The sequence below is a fragment of the Pogoniulus pusillus genome, chromosome 5 (assembly GCF_015220805.1).
Source record: "Pogoniulus pusillus isolate bPogPus1 chromosome 5, bPogPus1.pri, whole genome shotgun sequence".
Classification (NCBI taxonomy): domain Eukaryota; kingdom Metazoa; phylum Chordata; class Aves; order Piciformes; family Lybiidae; genus Pogoniulus; species Pogoniulus pusillus.
In genome coordinates, this window is record NC_087268.1 from 20,801,072 (window position 1) to 20,822,994 (window position 21,923).

General features: G+C 48.1%; 1 protein-coding gene across 6 annotated transcripts in view; it reads right to left on the reverse strand.

Annotated features, from left to right (window-relative positions):
- Window positions 1-5,371: 5,371 nt before the first annotated feature.
- LOC135175395 (alpha-2-macroglobulin-like) overlaps window positions 5,372-21,923 on the reverse strand; it is a 57,661-nt gene continuing 41,109 nt past the window's right edge. For 3 of the 6 annotated variants that reach the window (XM_064143462.1, XM_064143468.1, XM_064143464.1), the window contains 16 exons: window positions 21,411-21,532; window positions 17,750-17,801; window positions 16,046-16,123; window positions 15,752-15,928; window positions 14,535-14,619; window positions 13,860-14,016; window positions 13,356-13,430; window positions 12,104-12,269; window positions 11,250-11,473; window positions 10,501-10,719; window positions 10,097-10,224; window positions 9,698-9,788; window positions 9,470-9,538; window positions 8,696-8,798; window positions 8,420-8,461; window positions 6,464-7,823 (listed from right to left, as the gene is read on the reverse strand). In XM_064143462.1, the coding sequence (XP_063999532.1) occupies window positions 7,534-7,823; window positions 8,420-8,461; window positions 8,696-8,798; window positions 9,470-9,538; window positions 9,698-9,788; window positions 10,097-10,224; window positions 10,501-10,719; window positions 11,250-11,473; window positions 12,104-12,269; window positions 13,356-13,430; window positions 13,860-14,016; window positions 14,535-14,619; window positions 15,752-15,928; window positions 16,046-16,123; window positions 17,750-17,801; window positions 21,411-21,532 (2,078 nt within the window). In that variant the 3' untranslated portion in view covers window positions 6,464-7,533. The other 3 variants (XM_064143466.1, XM_064143467.1, XM_064143465.1) reach the window with 3 other exon arrangements.

Genomic DNA, 21,923 nt, shown 5'->3' on the forward strand with positions numbered 1-21,923 from the left:
AAACTATGCACAAAGTCAGGGACAAAATTCCAGATTCGAGTGTCTGGTTGGGAAATATTTTCACAGTATGTATATAAGCAACAGCAGTTTAAGGAAAACAGGAACTGGGAAAAAAGATAAATTCATAAGGAGTGAATATTTCCCCACTAACAAGCAGCAGGCAATCCCCAGAGACTCTAGGAAAATATCCAGCATGGTACTGGTCTACTGCTTCCAGGAAGCCTTCCAGAAACTGCAGTTTATAATCCACAAAAGCCAAAACTGGAGGCAGTGAGCCACGAGGTCACTTTGCAGCCAAGAAAGCTCTTTACAGCCATAGAGCTTTGCAGCATGGAGCAGCACATTGCTGGAGGGAAGCTTTTCAGCAGGGAGAAGCAGCAGTATGGAAGCAAAGCACACAGCCCACACTCTTTTCCTCACTCTGTTTATTAACTGTGAGAATAATTGTGTCAGAGACACCAAAAGAAGCAGAAAACCCCAACCTATTACACCCCAGGCTTGCCAAAGTGCAGGGATTCTTACACGCAGCTGGGCTAGGGTCCATGTGGGCCGACGCCGGCCCTAGGCAGAAGGTGTCTTCTCCTGCCCTCTTTCACACCATTTCTCTTTCCTCCATCCCAACTCCACAAGATGGGGGGGATGAAGAGGGCTTTTCCAGCACACTACCACAAGGGCAGCCTTGAATTGTGTGACCATGAAATAGCTGACTTCATGATCCCTAGGACAACAAGGAGAGTGCATATGAAGTTATAGAATCATGGGATCATAGAATCAGTCAGGGTTGGAAGGGACCACAAGGATCATTCAGTTCCAACCCCCCCTGACATGCCCAGGGATACCCTAGATCAGGCTGGCCACAGCCTCATCCAGCCTGGCCTTAAACACCTCCAGCCATGGGGCTTCAACCACCTCCCTGGGCAACCCATTCCAGCCTCTCACTGCTCTTGTGCTCAAGAACTTCCTCCTCATGTCCACTCTGACTCTCCCCACCTCCAGCTTTGCTCCATTCCCCCTAGTCCTGTCACTACCTGTCATTGGTAGCCTGGACATCAGGAGAGCAAACTTTGAATTCCTCGAGGACCTGCTTGGTAGGGTATCATGGGATAAAGTCTTGAAGGGGAGAGGGGCCCAAGAAAGCTGGTTAGTATTCAAGGATCACCTCCTCAGAGCCCAGGAGCAATGCATACCAACAAAGAGGAAGGTAGGCAAAAATGTCAGGAAGCCTACATGGATGTCAGGGAACTCCTGGACACTATTAGCTGTGGAAATAAAGCCTACAGAGGGTAGAAGCAGGGACAAATAATCTGGGAGGAATGCAAAGAAGTTGTGGAAGCAGCCAGGGTTCAGGTCAGGAAAGTTCAGGCCCAGACAGAATTAAATCTGGCTGGGGACATCAAAAGTAACAAGAAAAGTTTGAATAAATACATTGATGACAAAAAGAAGAGCAGAGAAAATGTAGGCCCTCTCTGAAAGGAAACAGGGCACTTGGTCACACAGGATACGGAGAAGGCTAAGGTACTCAGTGAGCTTTTTGCCTTGGTCTTTAGTGCTAAGGGCTCTAACAACAGTATCCAAGCTGCCCACAATAAAAGATCAGATTTCAGACCATCTATGAACATGAAGGTGCACAAGTCCGTGGGACCCGATGAAATCTATCCCTGGGTCCTGAGGGAACTAGTCGCTGAAGTTACAAAGTCACTTTCCATCATATCTGAAAAGTCACAGCTGTCTGGTGAAGGTCCCACTGACTGGAAAAGAGGAGGAAACATAAGGCCTATGTTGAAAAAGAGAGGTAGCAGGGAACTACAGGCCAGCCAGTCTCACCTCTGTGGCCAATGAGATAATGGAGCAGATCCTCCTGAGGACTGTGCTAGAGTACATGGAAAGCAAGGGGGTGGTTGGTGGCATCCCTGAAAATGTTCAAGATCAGGCTGGATGAGGCTTTGAGCAGCCTGGTCTAGTTGGAGGTATCCCTGCTCATGGCAGGGGAGAGGATGGGACTAGATGATCTTTAAGATCCCTTCCAACTCAAACCAGTCCATGATGATTCTCTGAAGTCCTGCCCTACAAATTTGGTGGCTTTTTATGATGAGGTTGCATCATTGGTAGATAAGGAAAGAGCAACTGACGTCATCTTCCTGGAGCTGTTCAAAGCATTCAACACTGTCCCACACAACAGCCTGGTCTCTAGATTGGAAGGACACAGGTTTGATGTATGGATCACTGAATGGGTAAGGAATTGGCTGGATGGCCACTCTCAAAGAGTTGTGATCAGTGGCTCAGTGTCCAAGTGGAGACCTAAGATGAGCAGAATCCCTCAGGGACTGGCACTGGGACCAGTGCTGCTTAACACCTCTGTTGGTGACATGGACAGTGGGATCCAGTGCACCCTCAGCAAATTTGCCACCACCACCAACCTGTGTGGTGTGGGTGACACCCTAGAGGGAAGAGATACCATCCAGAAGGACCAGATACTATCCAGAGGGGCCTTGACAGGCTGCACAAGTAGGCCCATTTCCATAGCTTTTGGCAATAAGGATGTTCATCTCCTTACTTTCCAGCTCTCTGGGAGAATAAATACTACCTGACCCATTATGCGCTGGAAGTTTCTCTCGGCTTCTAAAAGCAGGTGATTTGTGCAAGATAGTCTCTGGACATAAGCCTCTGAGCACATACTGCTTTTGGTGGAATGGAAGAACCAAAGAATTGGTTTGTATGGAAAAAAACCTTTAAGATCGTCAAGTCCAACTGTTAGCTAACTCTACCAAGTGTGCCAGTTTGAGCCTAGCTAGAATATTTTGGTGAGAAAGAATTAGATGCTAGGGTGTGAAGAGGAAGCAATGGTGATGGCTGCTGCACTCATAGGATTGCTGAGATTGATTAGAACAAGAACACAAACATAGATAAGGTAGTTGTTTGCTCTCTGTCTTTGGGGCTGCACTTCTCTCTCTCTAACCTAACCTGCCATCTGTGTGACTAATCTTTCTGCTTCTTAATCCCCCTGGCTGACCCTCCAAACTCACCTTGAACATAAGGCAAAGTCTGGGGTAAGGTAGACAGGTGGGGAGAAGGTGGAAGGGTGGTTGGGAGCCCCTCCTGGGGACTCTGGTTTCTGGGAGGGCTGTTGTGTTTCTGTACCACTTTTTAACTTGTCTGTCTATAGCTGTATGGATTGTAAATACCTGCTTGGATATTGTGCTCAGCTGTAAATATAAAGCTGCATTCTTTAATTTCCAGCAGCAGAGTCTAGTCTGGGTGATTTTCTTAAGTGTGTGGGGGCAGGGAACACCCAAACCATCACACCAAGTCTGGTACTAAACCATGTCCCCATCCAGCATCACATTGCTGTGTCTTTTAAACACTTCCATGGATGAGGAATCCACCACCTTCCTGGAGAGCCTATCCTAGTGGTTGAGAACCCTTTCCACAAGGAATCCAACCTAAACCTTCCCTGGTGCAACCTGGGGCCATTTCCTCTCACCCTGCCACTTGTTATGAGATCTCAATGTGGAATCCCTGTTATGAGGTGGAAGGAGATGGTGAATCTGGTCTTTGGCAAGATCCCAGACAGAAATGAAGAACTCTGGGCTTTTCTACTCTAGTCACAAAGGCATACTCTGCTTTTTTTATGAACAGTTGAAGTGAAATCTGAGAGAGACTGGAAATTTAACAGTGTCATTGGTCAGAATTTCAACCAAGAGCTACTTGATGAATCATAATCCTTGCATTTTTCCTGAGAACTTTATCCTCCTCCCCTCAATGGAGGTCTGTAGATCTCTTGGCTTTTTAGAATAATTTTAATACAGTTGTTTTTTTCCCTCCCTGTTCTCCAGACCCTTCTCTGGACCTGCTTCAGCACCTCAAAGTCTTTCTTGTAGGGAGCAGCCCAAATCTGAGCCCAGTAGCCAAGCTGTGGCCTCACCAGAGCAGACAAAAAGGACAATTCCTTCCCTGCTCCTTCTGGTCACACTGTTACTGATACAGGTCAGGGTGATGTCGGCCTGGCCCCCTGGGCACAGTACTGCCATGAAAGACACAATCCCTGCCAAGACTGTTAGTTAGGGGCAAGAAGATTGAAAAATGTCACATAAGCAAACTTGTGCCTACCTGTGGGAATAGAAAGTGAGAAGAATAATAACAAACGAGTGGTGGCCTTGGTTCCCAGCAGCTGCTGGCTATCTTATCTCAGAAAGGAGAGATAAAGGACATCTCGTTAATGAGAAAAACAAGACAGAGTTTATGCAGAGGACTGGGTTGTTCTTGACTAATTATGCTCATATGTGGGTGTGTGCCCTAATGCTCAAGACTATATAATGAGAGCCAAAATGATCAGTAAAGAACTTCTGGTATAATAAACATTGAATTGGTCTGGAGTCCGTGTGGCATTGCTCATGATCACATTGATCTGTGAGGGCTCTGACCATGTCTCCCGCAGCATCTGACAGATAGCTGCAACAGCCACCGACACAGATCAAATACAGACCCTCCTTTATCAGCAGGCTGTAGATGAATGGTAACAACTCTTGCATTTTCATTTACTGGTTATGGTGCTGGATCATAGAACCAACCAGGTTGGAAGAGACCTCCAAGCTCATCCAGTCCAACCTAGCAACCAGCCCTGTCCAATCAACCAGACCATGGCACTAAGTGCTCCATCCAGGCTTTGCTTGAACACCTCCAGGGACAACGACTCCACCACCTCTCTGGGCAGCTCATTCCAGTGCCAATCACTCTCTCTGCCAACAACTTCCTCCTAACATCAAGCATAGACATCTTGCAGCACAACTTGAGACTGTGTCCCCTTGTTCTGTTGCTGGTTGCCTGGCAGAAGAGATCAACCTCACCTGGCTACAGCCTCCTTTTAGGTAGCCTTCCAGGATCTGAAGTGGCCTACAAAAAAGCTGGGGAGGGACTTTTCAGACGCTCAGGGAGTGACAGGACTGGGGGGAATGGAGCAAAGCTGGAGGTGGGTAGGTTCAGAGCGGCCATGAGGAGGAAGTTGTTGAGCATGAGAGTGGTGAGAGGCTGGAATGAGTTGCCCAGGGAGGTGGTTGAGGCCAGGCTGGATGAGGCTGTGTGCAGCCTTCTCTAGTGAAGGGTGTCCCTGCCCATGGCAGGGGGCTTGGAACCAGATGATCCTTGTGGTCCCTGCCCACCCTGACTGATTCTATAAGCAATTGCCTCATGCTGAGCAATAAGATGACTTCACTATTTCTAAATAAACCAAGATGCAATTAGCATTGATGCTTGATTGGAAATTTCCTTCAGCTTCCACTGAAGCTAGTTCATTCCACAGACTTTTCTGAGCATGAGGTATCAAAAAGGTCTTGAGTGAGTGCCAAAGCCCACAGAAGACAAAGTGAAACACAAAGCAAAACAGATGGCCTTTATTTGTTCTTGATAACACTGTACATGCACCTAACAAAAATCCTGGATGGAACAATTAGACATGATACACAATAGGCCATGATACCTAACAAAGCATTTCTTGAGAGTAAACAAGTCACCTAAGATCTTTCTGCCATTCACATGTCAAAACCAGATATGAATGGGACAGAAAGCAAAAAATGAGGAGTATTTCTGGAGAGATCTAAGAGGACTATAGCTTGTTTCACCAAAGCAACTCTATGATTTATGTAAATGTGCCATTTAAGCTAGACTTCAGTAAGTAGGTTACAGGTGAATGTCATTCATTTCTCCTTTGGAGTATCCCAGAAGAAGCAGGCACAAGTGGAAGTTTCCAGAAGAAGACCCGAGCCATTTAAAGTTAGCAGCTGAAGGTAGAATGTATGTACACATTCCTCCTGCCTTGCACAAAGGACACTCTTAAGAGGAAGGCATACTGTGAATCCCCTCCCACTCTTCCACAAGGGAAAAACAATCCTGGAAAGGTTGTCTATGGGGACACACCTCAGATGTTGCATTTCATATAACATTAGCTCATTGACTGATCATCCACTCTGCCTTCTGGTGACTGACGTGTCTAGGCACAGCCAGTGAACAATTCCATCACAGTTATGGTTTCTACGCCAAGGGAGAGAAACTGTTCACAGAAGTACCTGTCAGATGAAAGTTCAGAGTCCATAACACTAAGAGGGCTACATTAGACCTCAGCTTAAACCATTCGATCCTTGGTTTATTTTTCTGTTTTTTGGTTGTTTTTTCTTAAACCCTCACTTGTCAGCCTTATTGCCCTTCACACAGGCATGGCTATGGAACCTCTTCACCTTAAAAACCATGGCTGATTAAAGTTGTGATTGGAGGCTCAGCAGGAAAAACAGAATTGGGAATAAACAGTTAAAAAAAATTGATGAGTCCAGTTAATTTATTTGTAAAGTTAATTTCCCGTTCCTTGCAGGCGTTATTCATCTGTCACTCCATAGGTGGTGGTTGGAGCAAAGCAAGTGGGTTCCAGCAACTGTGAGTATACCTTATGGATTGCCCTGGTCTACTTTCTCTGCAAAGATGGACGACAGGAGGGTATAGGAATTAGTCAGACATGTCACTTCTCTTGCTCAGGCTGTGAATCATAGAAGCAACCAGATTGGAAAAGACCTCCAAGATCATCCAGTCCAGCCTAGCACCCAGACCTGTCCAGTCAACTAGACCATGGCATTAAGTGCCTCAGCCAGGCTTTGCTTGAACACCTCCAGGGACAATGACTCCACCACCTCCCCGGGCAGCCCATCCCAATGCCAATCACTCTCTCTGACAACAACTTCCTCCTAACATCCAGCCTAGATGTCCCGTGGCACAACTTGAGACTGTATCCCCTTGTTCTGCTGCTGGGTGCCTGGCTACAGCCTCCCTTCAGGTAGTTGTAGACAGCAACAAGGTCACCCCTGAGCCTCCTCTTCTCCAGGGTAAACAGCCCCAGATCTCTCAGCCTCTCCTCATAGGGTTTGTGTTCCAGGCCTATCACCAGCTTTGTTGCCCTTCTCTGGATTCATTCCAGTATCTCAACATCTCTCTTGAATTGAGGAGCCCAGAACTGGACACAGTACTCAAGGTGTGACCTGATCAGTGTTGAGTACAAGGGCAGAAAAACCTTTCTTGTCCTACTGGCCGCACTGTTCCTGAGCCAGGCCAGGATGCCATTGGTTCTCTTGGCCACCTGGGCACACTGCTGGCTCATCTTCAGCTATTATCTAACAGCACCCCCAGGTCCTTTTCTTCCTGGCCGCTCTCAGACACTCTGTCCCCAGCCTGTACTGCTGCTTGAAACTGAGAATGAGATGTAAGTTTGGAAAGCCGGACTGTGTATGAAGCACAGAACAGGAGAGTGAATTGCTGTTTGACTAATGTTGAAGGTGATCTATATCACTGGTGTTAGTTAGGGATGTCTGATCATGGTGTCTCCCCTGCCAGGTAAGTATACTCAGGATGCAAAGGATGAGCCTCGCCCTGGGAAAACCTGCCTGCCCCTACCTTGCTCTTAAATATAAAAATTCATTCCATTTCCAGAGCGACTGAGTTCAGTCTGGGGGATTTTCTTAAGTGTGTGTGGGGGCAGGTAACACTCAAACCATCACATCACTCAACACTCAGATCACTTTCAAAGCTATGTGAGGTTGAGGCTCTTTCTGACACACAAGGAGAGATAACTAGAGTGGGATTTAATTTACTACTAACAGGAGACAAAACACTTTTGCATTCCCCCAAGCCCACACAACTTTTTCTTTCCTCTGAAATGCCACAGCCAGGCCCTGTAAACAAAACAATTCCCAAGATCCTGGTGCTTTCCAGATCCTCCATATTCCAAGAACTAAAGGTGGAGAACTGATGGGAAGCCTGACCTGCCAGCCTTCTTCGTGGAAGACTCCCTATAGGACAGGGGAAGTATCTCTGGTCAGGGTGTTTCACAGGCCTGTCAGGCTTGGGCAGGAGATCTGGAATGCAGCACAAAATCACAGCAGGCCAGACCATGACATGCTGCTTTATGAGTTATGTTTGGGTGGCCTTCATATGCTCTGTTGCTTCAGACCAGTGCTTTTTTTGGTGAGGTGTACCAGGTGATTTGAAAGAGCGAAGTCCCCTCAACATGGTGCCACAGCTCCATGAGCTGGAACTCATAGGGGGGACCAGACAATACCTCAAATTTGAGACAAGGATAATGATATAAAAAAGTTAAACTAAAAAAAATGTCCAAGGGGCAGTGGGAGAACAATAAGGACACAGCTTGCATTGAAGTCAGGAGAAAGCAACTGTGGACATCACTCCTGAGACTTTAGGGATGAGGGATTTTGAACAACACAACTGTGTGCCTCATGCACTTTCAGATTTGTATACAAGATCTGTGCCTGAGTGGGGCCAGACTCATCCAAATGAAGCAGAAAGAGATAAGCACGGGCTGGAAAACTGAAAAAAGAATCGCCATGCAGGGGAGGGTGAAGAAGGGAAGGGCTACTCATTCTCCTACCAGTGGTGCAGGGAGCGTAGTACTCCTGCGTGGCAAACTCATCTGGAAAAGAGAAGGGAAGGGAGAGAACAGGCTATCAGACTTCCTTACAACTACTGATGAGACAGGTGCTAGAGCAAAGCTGCTTCCAGCCCCCAAAGCAAGCCACTGCCAGCATCCCCAGCTTCTCCATAGAGACCTATCTCAGCAGGAGAGGAGGAGATTCAGACCCTGTTCACCATCACAATTCCCCCCATAGTCCCCTCCCTGCTGTGGGCACGCCCACCGCATACTCACCTGTCTCGTAGTAGTCATAGACCTTCACCAGAGCTGGCTTCAAGCCCTGCACAGCAATGTCCCGCTCCACCGTGAAGGAGAAGCTGAGGGTCTCACCGCTCAGCTGGTTAAAGGAAGCAGAGGAGGCTGAGGGGTGGCTTTGACCTGTCCCACATTGCCCCACCCTCCCCACCTTGCCCTGGAATCAGTGGCTCTCCCCTGGGCCCTAGGCCCTGCAAGGTATGAGAACCGCAGGCCTGGCCAAGGGGCAAGAGGAAGCCCTGGGGCCTGTCGCCACACTGAGGGAGGGTCTGGCTGCAGGATAGGGCAGGGCCCAACTGCAGCATGGAACAGAGCAAAAGCCTCCCGAGAGCTGTGAAAAAGGAGCAAAGATCAGTATGTGACTCAGCGGTAATCTTGTCAGAGCTGGGGCAGTTTTGGGTCCCAGATCTTGTCAGTGATGTCCAAGAGGCAGGGGCTGCAAGCTGCAGCACAGGAGGCTCCATGTGAACATAAGGAAGCTTTGCTCCACTGTGAAGGTGGAGCAAAAAACACCAGAAGGGGCTGCCCAGAGAGGTCGAGGAGCCTCCTCTGGAGACATTCAAACCCTGCCTGGAACCGTTCTTGTGTTACCTACTCTAGGAGATCCTGCTCTGGGAGGGCAGCAAGAGCAGACAATCCTTCCAGGTTCCTTCCAACCCCTTATGTTTGGTGATCCTGCAACCTTCTGCTCTGTGGTCAAAGGCCCCAGGCCAAGGGGCTTCTGACCCATCCTCGGGGCAGCTGGGTACTCACTTTCTCCAGGTAGAGGAGGACATGGTTGTTACTCATCTCCATGCGCTCAATCACGGGGTGCCCTTCCAGCTGCAGGAAGAAGGCCGATAGGTTACTGCAGCTGTGCAGGGGACAGCGGCAGGACAGAGCTGGCTCAGGGCCTGAAACTCTCCAGTTTGCTGCAGACCCCTGGGAGGGGTCTTGGCGCTAAGATGCACAATGCTGCTTGTTGGGCATACAGGTTCCTACCTTCCTCACAGAGGACTTCAAGGGGATAAATCCTGACAGCATCTTCACATCAACAATCACCATGTTGGAGCCGTTGCGCTCCCCAGCGTAACTGAGGGAAGAAGCAGTGAACGTTCAGAACACCTCAACTCAAAGCCGAGGGCACTTCCAGCTTTTGCACGTCACTTGTCACCCTGCCATGGCCTGGCAGTCCAGCACCTTCTTCTCCAGCTACCCCAGGGCCTCCCAGTCATCTGTCTGTGGCCTCTCGCTAGCCACACACAGCTGCACCGCTGCAGGACATGGCCTTCCGCCGCAGGCTCTCCTCCCAGCCCAGGACATGCTGCTTCTCCGTGGCTTCCAGCCCTGCTCCAACTCCTGTGCCTTCTGACAGAGGCTTAGATCCCAAGGCAGACTCACCTGACATTTATGCCTATGTCAAAAATCTTGTGAGCCTTGGAGTCCACACATGTCTCTGGCACCGTGTAAACATGGAGCACAAAGGGGGCATCCTCCTGCGTGGGCTGCACGTTGTACCTCAGGCTTGTCTAGGGCAGAGCAGCAGCTCTGTCAGAGTATTGTGCATGTGTGCTCGGCACACCCCCAGCCAGCCTGCCCACCTCTCCCGTTCTCACAGCTCCTCCGTGCTGCACATTTTTGCCCCTTCCATTCCACTCTTTCTCCTCCACATCGCTCTGCTCTTCTCCTCTTGCCTCTCCCAGAGCCTTCCCTCCCACTTTGACCCTCTCTCTTCTGCCCTCTACCTGGCTCCTGCCTGGCAAAGGCTCCCCTCCCAGGACGTCACCTCCCCTCATCACCCTCACCTGCAGGTAGACACATCCTTCTCCAGACACCTCTGTGATGTACTGCCCTGGCACCTGGGGCAGGGGCAGGCGTTGCAGCAGCAGCCGGTTTGTGGGATCCACTTGGAAGTCGTGCCGGAAGTCCCCTGCGGATCGCAGGGTCACTCTGGAGGCTGCTCCACTCTTGGCATAGGTGGCAGTTCCATACAGGGACAGGGCTTGGAGAGCCACCACCGTGTCCTGAAAGAGGAGGGTCCCAGCACCCAGCGGGGTGCAGTTAGCCTTTGCCCAGTCTGTCCTCCCACAGCCTGCCCCTTGCTGCTGGCAGGCACCTGCCCTCTGTTCTCCACTGTCTCCCAGTTTGGCTGGGAAGGACAGAGGCAAGAGTGGCCTTTGCAGGCTCCTCTGCACGGCGCTGGCATCTTGCCTGAACGGCCTGGCCTGCAGCTCTGCACAGCCTGCATCCCTGTGCACAAAGCAATGGCAGTGGGAGCACTCTCCAGTGGCACAGACACAGGTGCCCTGCGTCTCTGGCATTCTGCCCCACCGCCTCAAGCAAAGCAGGTCATTAACCAAAGTGTGGTCGTCCCTAGAGGCACCTCCTGCTGCGCTGGCCCCTTGGCAACTTGGCAACCAGGGGAGCTACTGCAGGGCTCCACTGCGAGGCTACAGTCCCTGCCCTGGAAAATCTGCCTTGGCCCCCAGCTGCACCTCTGACGCTTCTGTCTGCTGACACTGATGTGTGAGGCTGCAGGAGGGAAGCAGCTCACCTGGGTGGAGGAGAAGCCCCCACTGGGGTTCTGCTGACCAATGATCCACTTGGCAATCAGAGACGCCAATGAGAGCTCCTCCTGGGAAGGTGCTGGCAGCGTGGTGAGGTGAGCCAGCAGCACGTAGGCTGTCATCTCCACTTCTGCAGAGGGAGCTCGGGAGCGATAGCGTGGCAGATCCTCCTCTGGCTCCTTGCCAGGCCGCTGCCAATGGACGGAGCCATCTTCACGGGAGGCAGGCGGGTGGGGACAAGACAAGAAGCCATTAGCAGCAGTTATTGCAAGGCAGGTCTCGAGGCGCTGTTGGTCCAGCTGAGAGGACGGAAGAGCCTCCAGGGTGCATCTGTCTTGTGGGACTAAGTGGGAAGGGTTAGGTTTGCTGCTGCCACAGCTTTACAGCCAGAGCAAGCCTAAGGAGTCTGCTGCTGAGGCACAGGCCTTTGTTCTCACACAGATACCACTTTGTCCTAGGCTCCAGGTTCTCACAGATGTTCATGGGCTTGAGCGCCAGCAGAGCACCAGGCTGGCTCTCCTTCCCTTGCGCAGTAGAGGTGCTGCCACCAGGCAGCGAGCAGCAGGCTGAGGAGAGATGCTCACAGAGCTATCCTTTGGGTCAGCTCTGATGGGAATGGGGTCTGGTGGTTCTCAACAGCCTCTCTCCGAGCACAGAAGTAACACTGGGCGCTAAGAGGAAGTTCTGAGAAATGCCAGCCCTCTGGGCAAGCTTTTTCCCTTCCTCACCTTTCCCCACCTACCCACAGGAGCCATTTCCTGCAGCCAGTGCACAACAAAAGCCATTTTAGCAACGGAAGATGTGAGTCCAGTGAACAGAAGTGCCCACCTGCAGCACTCACCCTTTCTCACCGCTTCCTTTTCCAGTGAGCCAAGCAATGCCTTCCGCTTCTCCTCCTTCCCTGCCAGGGCAAAGGTGTATGCCAGCAGTGCCTTGGTGTACACATGGCTTTCTTCCTTCTCTGCTGCCATTTCCAGGCAGAACAGAGCATTACGCACCACGGAGTGCTGGCAGGAGAGAGAGACTGAGCTGCAGCAGCCAGAGCCCACACCGAGGCCCATCTTAGAGCAGCAGCAATCCTGTGGCACCTAAGAACATCTCCGCTCTCTTGTGTGACAACGGTTATATCATTGTGTCTCTCCTCCCCTTCAAGTCTAATACCCCCCTAGAATGAAGCCAGGGGCTCCTTCACAGCCAGCCAAAGGCTTTTCCTTAGCTTGTGTCTGGCTTTCTTTAACATATCTTGTAGTGTTTCTTTCACAGTTTGATTTAACAACGCGGGGAGAGATAACCTGTGATTAGAAGCATGGGGACAAATGAGGGTTTTGACTTGCTAATAGCACATCCAGGAATGGGGATTCAACTACCTTCCTGGGCAGTGTGTTCCAGTGTTTGATAATCATTTCAGTGAAGAAGTCTCTTCTAACAAAAAGCCTCTGTACAGTCCTTCTGCTGCAGTTCACAGCTCAGTTTTATCAGCACCAGAGTTTTGTTTCATAATGAGGAGATCACAGATTTTACCATGAAAATGACCCAAGTGTAAGAGGTTTCAGACTTTCCTCAAACTACTTTTTATGGTTTTCTTTGTAGGTATACCTTATTACCTGCAGCTGTGCCTTATGCCCAAGCCTTAAGGATGGAAATTTTTCATAAAGACATCTCAAAGATGAAGAAAAAATTAAAATGAATCCCTTTTTTTTCAGACTTGTGCTCTTGTGCCAGTACAATAGGCCTGTCAAGTAGTTCAATAGGAGCATGTTATTCTAACAAAGGGAGGTTTCTCCTGGTGTAAATATCTGGTTTGGCTCATTTCAGAGACTTAAATGTTATTTCATTCATTATTTGTCAGCGCTGTCCTCTTTTAAAGGAGGAAAGAACTCAGGGAAAGATTAAGTGAGATGTTTACACGGAAGAGAGGACTGGACAGTGGAGGAAGAGAGAGAAAAAAGGTTGTATATGTTAGTGTAGGCTTGAATTGAAAGAATATTCAAACAGGATTTCTCCTTTCAAAAGTTAAAGGGACCTGATAATCTGAGGTTGTACTGGTAGGGGAGGTTCAACACCACCTGTGGCTCAGAGATGCGGACACATACTGTTACAGGCAGACCAATCTCCAACAGTGTAATCATGATGTAGGCTGTAAGTGTGATCTCATCATTCACTCCACCCTGCAGGGAACCACAAAAGCACATGTTGATCCCGGAGAGCACCACTGGCTTCTCCCAGTGCTACCTATCTACATCCTCATGGTAAGTCCCTGAGAAGATGCTATAAGCTTCTACCTGCTCCTGTAATAGCTCTCATATACAACTTCACAGAATCACAGAATTTCTTAGATTGGAAAAGCCCTTCAAGATCCTTGAGTCCAGTCATTAATTTCACACTGACAAGTCCTTGACCAAACCAAATCCCTCAGCACAACATCTAATCACTATGAATCACTATGCTTGGGAAGGACCACCAGGATCAGCCAGTCTGAACCTCCCCCTCCTCCCCAGCCTCCAAGTGTTGAAATATCCCTGTTGGTCTGGGATTGACTTATGGTCATGTTCCAGACTGACAGAGCCCATGAGGTGTCAACCAGGCTGGCAGATTACCTTCATGGCATTGTTCAGAAGTGTCCCAGAACTGTGGAAACAGCCATTCTCCTTCTGCTTTTCAGTGAGCCAGACCAAAGCATCCTGGATGTGTTTCTCATCTATGAAGATGTGACGCCGAGCCTGGGCAAAGGACTTGAGGACAAAGGCTGTGAGCCTGGAAGGGAGAGAGGGAACTGAGAATTCCTGAGCAGGTCCTGTATACATCAGAGGTCACAGGACCTATATGAGCATCACTTTTCTGCAGGAAAGCAGAGTCTTGATCACAATGGGCTGGTTTGCCATCATGATCTAGCCTAGAGACTGGGTGAGATAAGGATCAGTGCTAAACGGAGCTCTGGTTCTGCAAGAAAAAGAGCTCCGAGGGCTGCAGGTAGGGGGACTGTGGCACTCTGGGGTTTAATCAACATCTTCAAGCACTAGCTAGGACATCCTGTAGGTCACCCTCACTTGAGCTGAAGGATATCAGGGGAGGTAAATAGCTATTAGTGCAACATTGCAAACCTGAAAGACATCTCCTCCATCATCCTTCCCTACTCCATTGTGACATGTGGTTATCCTATGGTGTCATGATATTTTCATCTCCACCTCCGCAATGACCAAGCACAACAGAACACTGAGGAAAGGGAGGGCACACAAAGCAGAAATGACAAGCCACTGGTACTGGAGTCTTACCAGGTGTTCCCAGTTTGCCCATAACGGGGCCCAAAGGTGCTATAAGAACCATCCCAGTGTTTGTACTTCAATTGCCGTTGATACCCTGAAATGGAGAGCGCAAGAGCATTGCAGCTGTCACAGTGACTTTCAAGGAGCCTTAAAAAGGAACTGGAGTACGCAATGTGAGCTATGCCACTCAGTGTTACAGAGGAAGCTTACTCAAATCCACAGCTCCAAGTACCTCAGTCCTTGTGCTGCTCTTCTCTCCTGAAACACCTGGAAACTGGATATCTATGTTCATTGTAGCTTTCTACCCTAAACTTGATGAGGAGAGGTAAATGAAGCAGAAAAGCAGTTCCCAGGGGAGAACTAAATACAAAGATGAGCTTCACACAGGGAAAGGGATGCAGAAAACAGGATAATTTTCATCACTGGAGGTGCAATTTTCCTGCAAAATAACTGAGTAAAACTAGTCCCTTCATCAGCAGCAGATGCCCACCATGTCCAGAGGCACCAGTGTTATGTCTGACAACGCATTCTAGCTGCTGTGTTCAGTTTCTGTTCTAGTCAAAGGCCATAGAATAAAGCAGGTTGGAAGAGACCTCCAAGATCATCCAGGCCAACCTAGCACCCAGTCCTATCCAGTCAACTAGACCATGGTACTAAGTGCCCCATCCGGGCTTTGCTTGAACACCTCCAGGGATGGCGACTCCACCACCTCCCTGGGCAGCCCATCCCAATGCCAATCACTCTCTCTGACAACAACTTCCTCCTAACATCCAGCCTAGATGTCCCATGGCACAACTTGAGACTGTGTCCCCTTGTTCTGTTGCTGGTTGCCTGGCAGAAGAGACCAACCCCACCTGGCTACAGTCTCCCAGGTGAGTGACACTTTCTCAATCTTAATGCTAAAGAGAGTCTGAGATCTACGTAAGCAGCTGCCATGATTAATGGTCAGCTGATTTATGGATTTCATATAACCCTTTTCTTACATAGACAGCTCTTGAGTTACTACCAGTCCTGGACTTTTTGTATGTTTGTCTTTGGATGCTGTCCCCTCTCATCCTTCACCTGAGTGCAGAATTCTCTCTGTTATAAGCTATTACATACACCTGACCCACCACTGTATCACTTTCTCTTCTACAGAATGCACCAAGACAGTGACCAATAAGTGTCCTCATCCATTTGCCAAGGGAAAGAATGAACAGAGGAGCAAAAGTCATGTCCCAGCTCACCGCTCACTAAATATCCAATAGCCTTGGACTTCACCTCCTCACTCAGCTGCCCTGTCTTGTTCAGATAGTCCAGGACATAGATGTTGGGTGCAAACAGGACCATGTTCTGTTCCCCACAGCCAAATGGCATCTGGAGGAGCTGGTGCAGGTTCTGCATGGCAATGCCCATAATGTCACCTGGAGAAAAGGAATATTTCCAGACTAAATTAGCACAGTTGGAGGCTTGGCAGTCAACTGAGCACAGTCTGAAGAAAGTGTTTCAAAGCAGCGGTGCTTAAGGAAAGCTTCACTTACCTAGCACTGAGAAATATGCTCTGGCTGAGCCAACCACCACAATCTCTGGTAGAACCAGGGAGAAGGGCTCGGCCTTTTCTGGTATTTAAAAAAAAAACAAAAACACAACACAAAACCAAACAATTTGGTTACAGTTCCAGATATGGCTACATAGAATCATGGAATCACTTTGATTAGAAAAGACCTTTAAGATCATCAAGTCTAACCATCCTCTAATTCTACCAAGTCTGATTTTAAACTATGTTCCTGAACAACACATCATTGTGTCTTTGAAACACCTTCCTGGGGAGCCTATTCCAGTGTTTGAGAACCCTTTCCATAGAATCATAGAATCAACCAGGTTGGAAGAGACCTCCAAGACCATCCAGTCCAACCTAGCACCCAGCCCTGCCAATCAACCAGACCATGGCACTAAGTGCCTCAGCCAGGCTTTTCTTGAACACCTCCAGGGATGGCAACTCCATCACCTCCCTGGGCAGCCCATTCCAATGCCAATCACTCTCTCTGTGAAGAACTTCCTCCTAACATCCAGCCTAGACCTACCCCGACACAACTTGAAAGAAGTTTCTTCTAATGGGCAACCTAAACCTCCTCTGCTTGAGGCCATTCGCTCTTGTCCTGTCACTTGTTACTAGGGAGAAGAGACCAACACCCACCTCACTCCAACCTCCTTTCAGAGATTTGTAGAGAGCAAGAAAGTCTCCTGTCAGCCTCCTTTTATCGAGGCTAAACAACCCCAGTTCGCTCATTTGCTCCTCACATGACCTGTTCTCCAGATCCTTTTCCAGACCCTTCTCCAGCTTCACTGCCCTTCTTTGGACAGACTCCAACACCTCAAAGTCCTTCTTGCATGAGTGCCCTAAAACTGAACCCATTACTAAAGGTGTGGCCTCACCAATGATGAGTACAGGAAGACTATCATGTCACACATTCTGTTGGTTACAATATTCCTGCTGTAGGCCAGGATGCTGATGGACACTTGGGCACATGCTGGCTCATGTTAAGCTGGCTGTTGGCCCCTGGTCTTTCTCTGCTGTGCAGCTTTACAGCCACTTTTCCTGAAACCTATAGTGTTACATGGGGTTATTGTGGCTCAAGTGCAGCACTTGGCCTTGCTGAATCTCCTACATGCACGTGTAGTAGCCAAGAGGGTGAGACACCAGTCTCTGCACAGGGCTTTTCAGCCTTTAACAAATCCTTTCACCTGTAATTTTGTTGCCAAAGCTTCCCATTCCCCAAATTCTGTGTTGAGTCTGCAATACTTTCACACACAGACTGTCATGGACTTCTGCATGGCACTCCAGGTGGTGTTAACTGACAGTTATATTTGCAGCCTATATTTCTGGCCTCTTCTGCTTTGGTGATCAGACACAGCTTACTGTGAAGCCCAGTTTGCGATTTTACACCCAAAGACTGTAAGATATTAGTGGTAACGCTGCTAAATCCCAGATGTTCTTTCCCCATAGAGGCCTGACTAGCCTTAGTTACTGAGAGATATGCTTCTGCTTCTGTAATTGCAGAGACTTCCTTCTCCTTTAGGAAGAATTAGTTTCACTACTGGCTGGACATACATCCAGTTTATTCAGTTTTATTAGATCCCTGTACCTCCCTGCACAGAGTAGTGCATTCACAAACCTTCTCACCTCTATTAGTCTTTAATCTCTACCTTGGCAAAGGAAGTTGTAGAAAGAACAAGGCTCTTACCAGATGCACAGCGTACAGAGTTGTAGGTAGTTTCCACCTCCGTCCCTTCTGGCTTGGGAAAAAAGGTAAAAAAAAAGGCTAAAAGTCACAGAATCATTTCAGATGGAAGAGATCTTTGTAATCAAATAACCATTAAGGTTTGAAAAAGACCTTTGAGATCATTGAGTCCAATCATTACCCATCTCTACCAATTCTGCTGCTAAACCATGTCCCTCAGCACCACATTTCTGCATCTTGGCCACACCTCCAGGAATTATGGCATCAATCACCTCCCTGTGGAGCCTATCCCAGTGTTTGATAACAATGAGAAATATCAATGTGCTGGTTTGAGCCTAGCTGGGATATTTTAGTGAGAGGAATTAGATGCTAGGCTGTGAAAAGGAAACAGTGCTGTCTGCTGCACTCATAGGCTTGCTGAGATGGATTAAAAACAAGATATATATATAGATAACAGAGTTGCTCTCTGACTCTGGCTGCCTGCACTTATCTCTAATCTTCTGTCTGTGGAACTAATCCCTCTGCTTACTAACCCCCCTGGCTGATTCTCCAAACTCACCTTGAACATAAGGCAAAGTCTGGGGTAAGGTAGAGGGGTGGGAAGAAGGTGGAAGGGTGGTTGGGAGCCCCTGCTGGGGACTCTGGTTTCTGGGAGGGCTGTTGTGTTTCTGTACTGCTTTTTAGCTTGTCAATGTCTGTCTACAGCTGTATAGAATGTAAATACCTGCTTGGATATTGTGCTAAGGTGTAAATAAAAAGCTGCACTCTTTAATTTACAGCTCATCTGAGTCTAGTCTAGGTGATTTTCTTCAGTGTGTGGGAGCAGGTAATACCCAAAATATCACACTGGAAAACATTTGGTCAGAATTTTTTTCTGTGAGATTCCCCACATCAATTATTTTAACCTCGAAAGCCCCGACTGCTTAGATATTGGCTCTCACCAGCTGGCTTTTGTTCATTCTTCAGTATAAAAAGACAGTGGAAGTGTCAAAGAGTAGTGGAAATAAAAGTTAAAAAATAAAAAGGCTTTTAGGATAAACTATGAGAGATCGCAATGTTTCTGTTTGAAAAGCCAGTGTCTTGTTTCAGCATGTCATTCTGAAATGCAGCTGAACGAGATTGTTTGATTTTGGGCATTTAAACAGGAAATTAAAACAGGCATACTGTAACTATTTGAACTATTTCCTTTCCATCTGACAGATTTCTTGGTGAAAAAAACATCCTGTTTCTCAATTAGCATTCATTGGCTTCTTAAGGAGCAAGACAATGCCCCAGGCACTCTCTTTCATCTGGGATGCATTGCCTGCTGCAGGGAATATGGACATCTGTGTGTCTGGGACAATGCAGCTCCACCTGAAGAAAGTTACAACATATCACAAAATCAACCAGGTTTGAAGAGACCTCCAAGCTCATCCAGTCCAACCCAGCCCTATCCAATCAACTAGACTATGGAACTAAGTGCCCCATCCAGGCTTTGCTTGAACACCTCCAGGCATGGCGACTCCACACCTCCCTGGGCAGCCCATTCCAATGGCAAAAAAATTATCCAACCCTGCTAATTAGAGGGCCAATGGCATCCTGGCCTGCATCAAGAATGGTGTGGCCACCAGGAGCAGGGAGGTCATTCTGCCCCTGTACTCTGCACTGGTTAGACCACACCTTGAGTATTATGTCCAGTTCTGGGCTCCTCAATTTAAGAAGGACATTGAGATGCTTGAGCGTGTCCAGAGAAGGGCGACGAGGCTGGTGAGAGGCCTTGAGCACAGCCCTATGAGGAGAGGCTGAGGGAGCTGGGATTGTTTAGCCTGGAGAAGAGGAGGCTCAGGGGTGACCTTATTGCTGTCTACAACTACCTGAGGGGTGGTTGTGGCCAGAAGGAGGTTGCTCTCTTCTCTCAGGTGGCCAGCGCCAGAACGAGAGGACACAGCCTCAAGCTATGCCAGGAGAAATTTAGGCTTGAGGTGAGGAGAAAGTTCTTCACTGAGAGAGTCATTGGATACTGGAATGGGCTGCCTGGGGAGGTGGTGGAGTCGTCATCCCTGGAGCTGTTCAAGGCAGGATTGGACGTGGCACTTGGTGCCATGTTCTAGCCTTGAGGTCTGTGGTAACAGATTGGACTTGATGATCTATGAGGTCTCTTCCAACCTTGGTGATACTGTGATAATTAATAGTTCAGCCTTGCATGCTAATCTCTGTGTCTATCCAGAAAATCATAGAATTGCTTTGGTTGGAAAGGACCTTTAAGATCATCAAGTCAAACCATTTCCTAACTCTGCCAAGTCTGGTGCTAAACCATGTCCATTGGGCATCACATCTCTGTGTCTTTTAAACACCTTCGTGGATGAAGATTCAATCACCTCCATGTGGAGCCTATTACAGTGTTTGAGAACCTTTTCAGTGAAGAAGTTTAGAATCATAGAATCATAGGACACAGTACATTTTTAAATTGTAATAAAATCAAATTGAAAGAGTGATAGCATTTTTGTGTGGAAACATTTATATCTTATATCTGTTTATATCTTATTTATATCTGGTCCATATACTAGACTACTGGTCTTGGGCTGGAGGACATTTCTGGCAAATGTTCCTTTATGACCTCTCCCTGTAATTTATTATGGGTAAACTCAAGAAGTTCTCATTTACTTTCCAGATAATATGTCTAGGACAAACCTGTCATTATTATGTGCCTTATTATTTTTGTTATACTATGACACAATTTCAAGTTGTGCCAGGGCAGGTCTAGGCTGGATGTTAGGAAGAAGTTCTTGCCAGAGAAAGTGATTGGCATTGGAATGGGCTGCCCAGGGAGGTGGTGGAGTCGCCATCCTTGGAGGTGTTCAAGAAAAGCCTGGATGGGGCACTTAGTGCCATGGTCTAGTTGATTGGACAGGGCTGGGTGCTAGGTTAGGTTGGATGATCTTGGAGATCTCTTCCAACCTGCTTGATTCGATGATAATGTAATACAATGTTCTGCTTTTACTATGAGATATGGGCAGAATAACAGTCACACAAACCATTATTGCTGCTATCATGGCTAAACCAGGAAACCTTTAAGAGATAGCAATTGTTTTTGTGAAGCATAAAATTATTATAATATAGAAACATAGAAATATTATGTTGGAAAAGACCTCTAAAATAATCAAGTCCAACTGACAACCCAACACCACCACACCAACTAAACCATGTCTACATGTGTTTTTGGAACACGTGTAGGGATGATAACTCAATCACTTCCCTGGGCAGCCTGTCCCAATGCCTGACCATCCTTTCAGTAGAGAATTTTTTCCTAGTATCCAATCTAAACCTCTCTTGCAGCAACTTGAGGCCATGTGCTCTTGTCCTATCACTTGTTACTAGGCAGAAAAGACCAACAGCTACCTCACTACAACCCCCTTTCAGGAAGCTGTAGAGAGCAAGGTGGTCTCCCCTGAGCTTCCCCTTTTCTGCAAGCTAAGAAACCCTAGCCACTCCTCACATGACCTGTTCTCAAGATCCTTCACCCACTTCTTTGACATTCTCTGGATGCATTCCAGCACCTCAAAGTCCTTCTTGTATGAGTACCCCCAAACTCAATCCAGTACTCAAGGTGTGGCGTCGCCATTGATGAGTCCAAGGGGACAATCTCTTGCCTGGTCCTGATGGCCACACTGTTTCTGACACTTACTTCCACCAGCAGCTGTTGTACAACTGTGTCCTTCCTCCCTTTCTCTGGGGTCTCCTCAATAGTATTTCCACAAGGCTGGTGGTTCTGCAGGGCCTCAGTGCTTACCATGAACTCCACCTGCCCTGGAAGAAACAGGAGTGAGCCACAGTCCCAGGTTGGGGTGGATCCCTCCCCCCGCAGAATAAACTCACCACAACACAGATTCTTTGGATAGTCAGGGAAAAATGAAATTGTATTTCTTGTAGTTTAAATATAGCAGTATAAGGAGAGTAAACTACTAGAGAAATATAACAATCTTAAAGAAGATGAGGAAGGGGTCAAGCGACGGTGAAGCAGCAAGAGCAGCGGCAGCCAAAACAGCAGTGGGGGAAGGTAGCAGTGGGTGCAGTGGAAGTGGCAGAAGCAACAAGGGGAAGGTCCAAGCTGTGCTTCCAGACATATAGCTCTTGATGCTCCAAGGAAATTATCTTAACTTACCCATTGTTGCCATTATATGACCTGTCCCTAGAATGT